This window comes from Epinephelus moara, chromosome 8 (genome assembly GCF_006386435.1).
Source record: "Epinephelus moara isolate mb chromosome 8, YSFRI_EMoa_1.0, whole genome shotgun sequence".
In the NCBI taxonomy this organism is placed as follows: Eukaryota; Metazoa; Chordata; class Actinopteri; order Perciformes; family Serranidae; genus Epinephelus; species Epinephelus moara.
In genome coordinates, this window is record NC_065513.1 from 20,794,603 (window position 1) to 20,804,487 (window position 9,885).

The window sequence follows — 9,885 nt, forward strand, 5'->3', positions numbered from 1 at the left end:
ATGAAGGAAGAGGTTACACGAGGAGAGAAGTAGTAAATTTCACAGTTTGTTAGAAGCGATGGCGCCGGGTCTTACAGGAATGCCATGGGTCATTGCAAGATTGTGCAGGACACAGCATGCCAGGATGATCTTGCACACCTTCTCAGGGGTATAAAGTAGTTTGCCACCGGCTGTATCCGATCCAAACACATCCAACGGCCCTTAAGCACGCCAAAAGTGCGCTCTATGGCGCGTGTGGGCATGTATGTTATTATAGCGCACCTCTTGAGGTGTTTCAGGGTTTGCGTATGGTGTTATCAGCCATGTTTTAAGGCCATATCCCCAGTCACCCAAACAATATAACATTTTAGCATTAACAGAATAGAGACTTACTGAAAATACTAACCACAAACAATTGAAATAAAAGACTAGAACAAAAGATGCTCACCAACAAGCCATCCACTTCTCACAGCCCCTGCCTCCAAACGCATTCCCACTGTACTGTTTTACAAAGTAAATGAGTCGTGGGTGCCTCCTGGCCAGCGGGCCACAGCCTTAAGGATATGGCAGTCGGCATTACAGATCATCTGCACGTTGATGGAATGATAGTTTTTTCTGTTCATGTTGTTAATATTTTAATTGTCACAATGATGAGGGTGAATGTGTATCAATTTCATGGTTATTTAATACATTTGGCCAATATATAAGTAAATTAATGATTTTAAAAAATGTTAATTAAATCTCTTTTTAATGAATGTGGTTTTTTAGACTCTGCATGTACTTAAAAGGTATGTTTGCATTTTCTAAGTCAGTTCGGCCATCCTAATTTGTGCGTCCGCATGGTCTGAGGCAGTTCTAAATTTGTTCGCAGAGTAAGAACAAATTCGGGTAAGAAAATACTGATGAATCCCGGATTTGTGCATCAAACGATCGTACGCACAGTTTAAGCACAGATTTGTGCGTACGCACTGTTTGTGAATGAGGCCCAATGTCACTTTCATGTCATACTCTGCACCCCACGCGGCTCGGAACTTGACACAATGAAATGCCACTAAAGGTCAGAGTTCCCACTTGTAAACTCGGGGCAAATTGGAACAGGCCAGATCTGACCCCTCCACTGTCCCACTTATAAAAGTTTATTTTCAGAGACGTTGTCCTACCTCTCTGTGACAGGTGAACCCTCAGGTTTTCTGGAGATGACGTAGCGACAGCTCAGACCAGCATCTTTCACCATTTGGTCTCCCAGGAACTCAGCCAGTCTCTTAGCCGTGCTGATAGAAGTTGACTTCTGCTCTCCGTAGTCCTCCAGTTTTCTGGACATTGAACGATTTTCCGAAATCAGTTCGAACAGCTCCGTATCTGGCATGTTGGCAGCCTGGAAAACCAGTGAAATAAATCAATGAGCGCTTTGTAAAGAAGATCACTGAGCATTCTCTGCAAATGATAGTATTAAATCACGTCTGAAAGTATGATGTAAATATCTTGTCATACCAGAATTTAATTTAAAACTGTTTGATCACAGGTTTTTACCTTGCTGTACAGAACATCCAGCCAGTAGTCAGCCACTTTGGCCACAGAGGCATACACCTCCTCCAGAGAGGTACCTTTGAGAAAAGCCTCAAACACTGACGACTGAAAAATCTTAATGAGCTGGAGCTCTCCTCTTCTCTTCACTTCAAAACCCTTCAGCTCAGCCAGAGAGCCATCCTCATTGAACACAGCGTACCTAAAACGAACATGGAACGTCCAAGTCATCATCACAAACCCCTCACATTTTAATTTGAACCTTGCCCATTTACTAATGTTGGTAACAAATCTGTCCAATACCATATTTTATCACAGAAAAACAAAATCCTCTATTGCTGTACCTTTTCTTCAGTTTCTTCCCTTCCTCCTTGGAGGCGGGCAGGATCATGGCCAGGTACGGTCCGTCCACCTCAAAGAAGATACTGTTCTCCGACCTGATGTTGTAAGTGATGGATGCTGGGTCGACCAGCTCGTGGTACTGATCGTTGGTGAAGCCCTCCTTCACCATGATGTTCAGCATGGCCCCTGGGTAAGAGATGGTCACCTTGGGCTTCTTCTCATTGCTGGTTTTCACCACAAAGTTCTCAGGGAAGGTGTTGGGGAGGACACACCAGATACCATCAGTGTCCAACTCAAGGGGCCTCCTGAGTCGCAGAAAAGTAGACGTTTAAGATGTGATATGTGTGAAATGGAAATTTATTGCAGTGTTTTTTGGTTTACATAACACGTTGCTGTTCAAATCTTCAGTTATGTAACTATTATTCCGACCTGCAACGTAAACAATATTTGCTACTAAAATACAAGGGGTAGAAAAAAATAGTAAGTAAGTAAGTAAGATCAAAACAATGCTGCAGGAGCTGGAAACAAGCCCAAACATTGGCAAGAATCTGCTGATGAAACGTTGTTAAACAAGATAATGGATCACGTCCAGCTCCATTTCTCCTGACTTGGAGCTGACCTGGCACTGACCAGAAAGGTAATTCCTGTGATGAGGTATCTCATTGTCGATATGACACTCACCCTATTTGTTCGATGAGCTCTCTGGCTTGAGTGATTATGTTGGCTCCTGTGTAGCACACAATGCCAGCCATCTCCATGGAGTACCAGCGCGCCCTGATGGAAACACAAAGGCAGCACAGGCGACATCAGGTCCACAGCAGAGTAACGGTAATCACTACTCAGCAGCAGCAGCAACAGTTAGATTATGAGGATTGAATGATGACAACAGTAGTTGACTCCTACCCTTTCCTCATGACGTAGCCGTAGAAAGAGTTGAGAATACACTTGTGAGCCAACTGGAGAGAATCGTACAGGATCTCCATGTTTTTGCAGCGCTTCATCTCGGCAGCGTCTCCGCTGTCCTGAGCTGCCGATAGTTTCTTCTTCCACACCTAAAGCAAAGGTAGCACAGAAAGCAAGTACTTTACAGCAAGTCATTTTGATATGCAAGAGGAATCTCAAGTAGGCTACAGCAGCACATTTACTGCATTCATAGACTCAGAGCTTGTGGAGCCAGTAACCAGATTATTTTGCTGTTTTTTAAATTACTGATTAAGAGTGTCATGCTGTACTGCAGTACGGCCTGGCTTGGAAGCCTATTGGTGAAATTTATTACTAAGTTTAGTAATTTAAGCTAAGCTTTATATAATTAAATCCAAATTTGTACACCCCTTTCAAATGGCTCACAAGAAGAGCACACTCAGCCTCACTAACAGTATCTCTTCTGACTCCTTGCATGTTTTAAACGGAGAATACCAACTAGTTATAGTGAGTCATAGTCGAGCGAGTTATAGTCCGTCCTTTAAAACACAACAGGCTCAAGAATTCTTATATACACATCAGTCTAAATCAAAATCAGTGTGCAGCTAATCCATCCATCATCCGCTTATGCAGGGCCGGGTCTCAGGGGCAGCAGGCCAGGCAAAGCACCCCAGACATCTCTCTGCCCAGCCAAGCTTTCCAGCTCCTCCTGGCGAACCCCACAGTGTTCTCAAGCCAGATGAGATATGTAATCCCTCCAGCGTGTCCTGGGTCTACCCCGGGCCTCCTACCATTTGGAGTTATCCTGATCAGATGCCTGAACCACCTCAACTGACTCCTATCAACACCAAGGAGCAGCAGCTCTACTCCAAGCTCCCTCCAGATGTCTGAGCTCCTTACCCTATCTCTAAGGCTGAGCCCAGGCACCCCACAGAGGAAACTCAATTTGGCCGCTTGTATCAGAGATCTTATTCTTTCCGTCACTACCCAGAGCTCATGACCATAGGTGAGGGTTGGGACGTAGATGGACCAGTAAAACGAAGCTTCGCTTTCCGGCTCAGCTCCGTCTTCACCACAACGGTCCGGTGCAGCACCCCTATCACTGCAGACGCCGCACCAAACCGCCGATCCATCGCACGCTCCATTCTAGCCTCACTCCTGAACAAGACCCCGAGACACTTGAATTCCCCAACTTGAGGCAGTATCTCTATAATGTTATATGTATAATTGTCATGACTGTTTGATGTGTTCTGTGCATCTATAAAAAGTGTCACATGTGTAACTGTATGTTCAACCGCTGTGTAAATTTCTTGAACGGAGCTGCTGAAGGATCAAAATTAATTTCAGTGCAAACTAACAGTAAGTTATATGGTCATACAGCTTTAAGAAAAAAATAAGGAAGCAAATATATAGAAATATGTAACGAACTGAAAATAGGGTACTAAAAAGGCATGGTGTTTTTTTAAATTGCTGTATATACCAAAACTCACCTTGTGGAGTCCTTTGAACTCGTACCGCCGATCTCTGAAAGCTCTCACAGTGTCGACATAGAAGGAGTTTTCTCTCTGGCAGATGGTGGTGACTCGCTCCTCCAGCCTGGTGATGTGTGTCTTCTTATAGGCCCTCTTACAGTAGTCTGAGACGGACATAAGACAGGTCAAATGATGCTGTGGCAGCCAGTAATTTACAGTGCTTTTAACCAAAATCTAAGGAGTCAGAACAACAACAAAAAACATCAAGTACCTGCCAGACGTTTCTTCTCATGTTTGGCCTGCTCCTCCCTGTTGAGAGTATGAAAGGCCCGAGGTGGACCGTTGGGGAAAAACGGCGGGAACTTTTCAGACTCAAGTTGCTGCTGGATGCGATGGAACTCACTGCGGCTGGCAGGCACTGCACACAGAGGGGAAAGATTCAGCTTTTACAGCATTCAACCCCACATGAACCCTGCAGAGGCAATGTTGGCAGGTTTTGAGTCACATCGCAACACAATTATTCAAATTAACTCACTGATCTCCCCTCTCCATTGCCAGGTCATCCTCCTCTGGCAGGAGGCACCAGGCTTGTTAAAGTCACAGGCAGCACAAGTGGCCTCATCAACAATGGCGGATGGCTGTAAAAGTACAAAATAAAGCATTGAATTTCATGCTTTTTCTATATGTTTTATCCTGTGCCTAGTTCTTTTGATTTTTCTAACCTGCAGGCGGTTGGTGAGAATGATGTTGGGGTACATTGCCCCAACGTCCAGATGGTAGATAAGGGGGCATTCAATCCTGTTCGGGACCTCCTTTAGAGAAATCAGCTTCTTTTTGATCTCCTCACACACCTGTAAAAAAACAACACATTTTTAAACTTAATATTTTAGTAATAATAATATTTTAACTGAATAAAGAGAAAAGCCAACAAACCTCATTGAAATTTGTGACTTGCTCTAACGGAATCTTCTCCTCTTCCTCAATGGCATGTCGCATCGTCTTCTCAACTCTTTGCAACAGGAAGTCAAACGCAGCTGGGTTCTGTCAACACACCAGACCAAACTGTCACACTAAAAACATACAAAAAGTTGTAAAGCAAACAACCAGATGTAATTTGAACTGAGATGTACCATCTTGAAACGACAGGGGATGTCACTTCGAAACACTCCAGACTCCAGCGCCTCCACGTGGCCGCCCACGTAGGTCTCTGAGTCCATGACGTGGCCGTCGTCTGTGAGTTTGTTGAAGACCTGCTCCTGCTTGTTGGGAAAGATGATGTTTGCGTGGAAGGCCTGCACCATGAGCAGAGCTTCACACAGAGTCCCAGAACCTTTACGCAGCACCTGGAAGAAAGGACATGAATATTTAAAAAAAAAAGCATGTTGCGTTTTAGGGGTATTTCAGTCTTCTTTTACACACACACAATATACAAACCTCATCAGGCTCCATGGGGATGATGGTGCACAGAGCGAAGATAAAGGGGTGAACATATTTCATGTACAGGTAATACGTGGCCACGGCATCTGACACAGAGTAGGTGGCTAAAGTCTGACAGAGAAGTAGAAGGAAAAAGTCAATGAAATTGCAACTTTCAAAACATTTAATTCTTTATTTTCTGAGCTGTAAAAACTGATGTCCATTACTATACCTGTGGCTCCTCAGTTGCCATGCGGCACATCTCCTCTGGGTCCAGCTCCACCGGGTCATAGCCCAGTTTAGCCTTCGCGGCAGCCTTCAAATTATGACTTCCTACCGGCAGGTAGCTGTCTCTCTTTACCCACCTGACAGAGAGGAGTAACGGGTTGGAAAGATTAAAAAATGCCAATCCCAAAAAGTCAAAAAAAAAAAAAAAAAAAAAGTAAAACACAATTGAAGAGCTGTCAAGAGCATGCCAAACAAACAGGCGGCAATATTGCTTTTATTAATGTAACCCTAAGCCACGCAAAGAAGAAGATGATGTTGTCCACTCAAAGGCCTGGAAAAAAACAGGTATTACCAGAGGGCTACCTGGTGCAGTGAACAATGTAGCGCACTCTGACACCTCTGCTCCTCAATATATTGGGAAAGTAACTGTTCATTTTTGTGTAAACATATAAAAAGTTGGTCACGTCTGCCATTGCACAAAATATCGCCTCATTTGTGACGTCTCACAAAGGGAGTAATGACACACATTCTGCCTTTACAAACCAAAATCTCTAAACGTCAAACTGAGTTTCTGAAAGTCTTCTGCCTATACTGAGTTTTACAAAAGATCTGTTTTCAGTGCGCATGTGGACCAAAGGCCAAAACACATGGAAAAAGCTATGTTTTGAAAAATACCTGTGACCAGCTGGACAAGGCCTTAATCCAAAATGAACCCTTCCCTCTATGTGTATGTCTAGTAAACCAAAAGGTGTGCAAACCTCAAACAGTCCATGTGGATGGCTTGACTTGACTTATACTCTCCCTGGCTATCCTTCTGGAAACCGATCTCTCTGTGCATGCTCAGTCCATGCAAGGCGGCCCGAGTCTCAACAAAAGGCCTTGAAAGAGTGGAAACAAAAAGAGAGAGATTAAAGGTGAACATCATAGTGTATGAGTACTTAATGTAATAACTTTACAGAGTCAGCAAAAAAACAGCTCACCAGTCAAAGAAGTCTCCGTTGTAGGTTACAAAGATATTTGGCTTGGTTTCTTGAACGTGATCAAACCACCTCTGAATGAGAGCTGCCTGAAGCCAAAGTCAGGTTACCATGTTATAACACTGATGCAACCAAAGAGCGTTATATTTATATACTGAAAATTATTTTCAAGCATTCAATCTTTATTTGCACTGTAGTATATCTGCTGTTAGGCTGCTTTGTACCTCATCATCCTCATTAAAAACAGTGAAAGGCCCCTCATACTCGGGTTTGGGAGTGAACTCAAAATCTTCAATGTTCTCAGAGACGATCTCTCGGTTTGTGATTAAAAAGCCCTTTAAAAGGAAATGACAAAGTAAGTAAAACTGACACATATATGAAAAACAGAATAGTACAAGTTATAAATACAACTCTTAAGATTCCCACACCTTCTTAAGCATCAAATCCAATGCCTTTTCAAAGACTTTGCAGGCCCAATTCCCTCAAATTTAAGGCATAGTTTGAGACATGGATCAAGATTAGTTACTTATACAACACTAAGCATTTAAACAAACTAAAACCGTCATATCAGAAGGATGGAAACCAAAAAAGCATGACTGTAACAAGTCTGAGTCAAGTCTGTGCGTGAATTCTTGCTCAAAACATAGAAATTCAAGCACTTTAAATGACCCAATTCTATTTGTGTCTACATTTAAAAACTTCCAAGATTTCAAGGACACATAGGAACCTTAAACTCACCTGTCCATCAATCATGTAGGAGATCATCATTATCTGATCGCTCTGTGCGTCTGGGAACTTCAGCGGCAGTTTGGTGGTCTCTATGTCGAAAGCCAAAACAACAGGGTCCTAAAAAGAACAAGAAACAATGATTTACTAAAGTCACAGGAGATATGAGCCTGAAGAAACACATATTGCAAACATTGCAACATAATTAATAAAGTCCTCATACTGGTCGCTCCACAAGATCGTCCCTCCGTACAATCTCTGGTGGGTAAGCGCTGCCTCTGAATCGAACATTATACCAGTGAGCCTGAGAGATAAAGACAGTAAAGATCAGAACAGCGAGCACATGTATGTTTTAAAAACATTAGGACGCCAGGATCAATCCTCACCACATGGATCTTGAGGTCGATGGACAACCGCACATGATAGGGCACATCGTACTCTCTCATGTCCACTATGTTGTCCAACTGGTCTGAGATACTCTTTGCCATCCCCTCTTCATCTGCTGACGTCACGTTACCACCTGATAAGGCACTGTGAAACAAACAAAGGTGTCAGCAGAATATTAAACTGGAACCTTATTAGAAACTAATGGGACTGGTGGTACCTTGATAGCATTGAGGTGTAGGTGTCATTGGACTGCTCCCTCTCTCTGTTCTTGCGCACTGCCGGGGAGATCTCACGCTTGACCTTGATAAGGTCGTCCACAGTGTTGAATGACAGCTTGACGTAGCTTCGCTTCAGGCCAACTAGATGGTTCGGCTGAGGAGGACAGTGTTTGTCACTAAAATAGTACAGTAATGTGTTTTTCAAAGTGGCTGTTGTGTTGAAATCGTCTTTTCTGGAAGCTTTTATTCTTGTTATTCAATATGAAACACTTCAAGGAACAGTGTGAAGGATTTAGTGGCATCGGGTAGCGAGAATTGCAGACTAACTTCTCTTGCTTAATTCCTTCACTGCATATTGTTCAGGAAGTTTTTTACCAGGAGCTGCATTAGCTGCAGATGTCTTTACCTCTCCCACCCCAAAAAGTTAGACTGGTAGAACAATAAAGCAGTTTCATGTTACAAATCAGTGTTTCTGTGATGTTGTTTCAGCTGATCTCAGACAGGCCGCTTGCCCAGCACCTGCTAATTTCTGCTCTCCTTTTTTCTCAACAACTTAAGATCTAGTTTTCATTTTCGTTCCTTTATTTTCAGGGGAATATAAACTAAATCATACTCCATTTCTGCCAGTATAGCCCCCTAAATCCTACACACTGGACCTTTAATGCTGTCAAAGGACACTTAAAAACAAAACTCTCACCAGGTCCAGGTCCTCTTTGGGGATTACTTCAAGCTTTGCAACTTTTCCTTGAAACTTCCTCGACAAGTATGAGATGACTTCTCTCTCGCAGTTCTGAAATTGAAATTGTCTTTAAGCAAAGAGTTTTTGAATATGTTTACAGAGCTTAACAACTACACGACAGACACTGACTTACCTTTTTAGTGGCGATGTAAAAATATGGCTTGAATGGGAGGGCCACCTACAGACAGGATATATGTCAGCAGGGATATGTCACAGCAGTGGATGCACATGTTATTATTATTATGTTATTACAAAATTAATCCTCCCCAAAACACACCTTGAACCTGCTTCCATCCTCCTGTATGAAATAGTAGTCCACAGCACTGATCATCCTCTTGTCATCATCCAGGATCTCAGTCTAGAAGTGGTACAGTGTCACATTCATTATCACCTTTTCTCCTAGAGACAATCACAAAGGCCAGATGTTTTTCTGTGTACAGACTTACAGGGTGCATGTTGATCAGCCAGCCTGTTTTCTCCCCCGGCTCCTTCATCCTGTCGAAGCCGAAGCGAGCGTCCATCTCGTCGGTGAACTGGCTGCGCTCCAGCCGCTTGAGGGCGGACATGGCGGATCCATCGTCCCTGATACAAACACACATAACAGCCACATTAAGTTCATGCTTTACTTCTGTTATCTATCATGTACAGTATACTGGGGTATGTAGAGTCATTTTATTGGAAGCATGCAGTCTTTCTTTGAGCTCACTGGTTTTCCTGGTCTCCTCCACTTTGTCCCCGGTCCGCTCTGTACCGTCCACTGTTCTGCAGAACCATCTTCTATCCCCGTCTGTCGGCTTTAACACGGCGAAACAGATTAAATTCCCGCTCGGTCTGTACTCGTCTGTCGGTAAAGCCGCATTTGAAACGGACTTTTAATGTTATTTCAAAGTTTTGTCCTCTGCTTTCCTCTGTCGCTGTCACTGGCGGTTCCTGTGTTTTCTTATTTTGGCGCGTTC

At 43.3% G+C, this 9,885-nt stretch overlaps 1 protein-coding gene across 1 annotated transcript in view; it reads right to left on the reverse strand.

Moving 5' to 3' along the window:
- Positions 1–9,885, reverse strand: part of pole (polymerase (DNA directed), epsilon) — a 24,270-nt gene extending 14,385 nt beyond the window's left edge. The window contains exons 1-26 of the mRNA XM_050050928.1: positions 9,636–9,885; positions 9,376–9,511; positions 9,207–9,287; positions 9,063–9,107; positions 8,888–8,980; positions 8,190–8,344; positions 7,972–8,116; positions 7,809–7,889; positions 7,598–7,705; positions 7,084–7,194; positions 6,863–6,948; positions 6,641–6,760; positions 5,887–6,019; positions 5,673–5,786; positions 5,369–5,581; positions 5,172–5,279; positions 4,961–5,089; positions 4,774–4,876; positions 4,510–4,656; positions 4,257–4,402; positions 2,749–2,897; positions 2,527–2,619; positions 1,848–2,150; positions 1,510–1,705; positions 1,140–1,354; positions 482–533 (exon numbers count right to left, since the gene is read on the reverse strand). Coding sequence (XP_049906885.1) covers positions 482–533; positions 1,140–1,354; positions 1,510–1,705; positions 1,848–2,150; positions 2,527–2,619; positions 2,749–2,897; positions 4,257–4,402; positions 4,510–4,656; positions 4,774–4,876; positions 4,961–5,089; positions 5,172–5,279; positions 5,369–5,581; positions 5,673–5,786; positions 5,887–6,019; positions 6,641–6,760; positions 6,863–6,948; positions 7,084–7,194; positions 7,598–7,705; positions 7,809–7,889; positions 7,972–8,116; positions 8,190–8,344; positions 8,888–8,980; positions 9,063–9,107; positions 9,207–9,287; positions 9,376–9,511; positions 9,636–9,703 — 3,330 coding nt within the window. The 5' untranslated portion in view covers positions 9,704–9,885. The remainder of the gene's footprint in view (positions 1–481; positions 534–1,139; positions 1,355–1,509; positions 1,706–1,847; positions 2,151–2,526; positions 2,620–2,748; positions 2,898–4,256; positions 4,403–4,509; positions 4,657–4,773; positions 4,877–4,960; positions 5,090–5,171; positions 5,280–5,368; positions 5,582–5,672; positions 5,787–5,886; positions 6,020–6,640; positions 6,761–6,862; positions 6,949–7,083; positions 7,195–7,597; positions 7,706–7,808; positions 7,890–7,971; positions 8,117–8,189; positions 8,345–8,887; positions 8,981–9,062; positions 9,108–9,206; positions 9,288–9,375; positions 9,512–9,635) is intronic.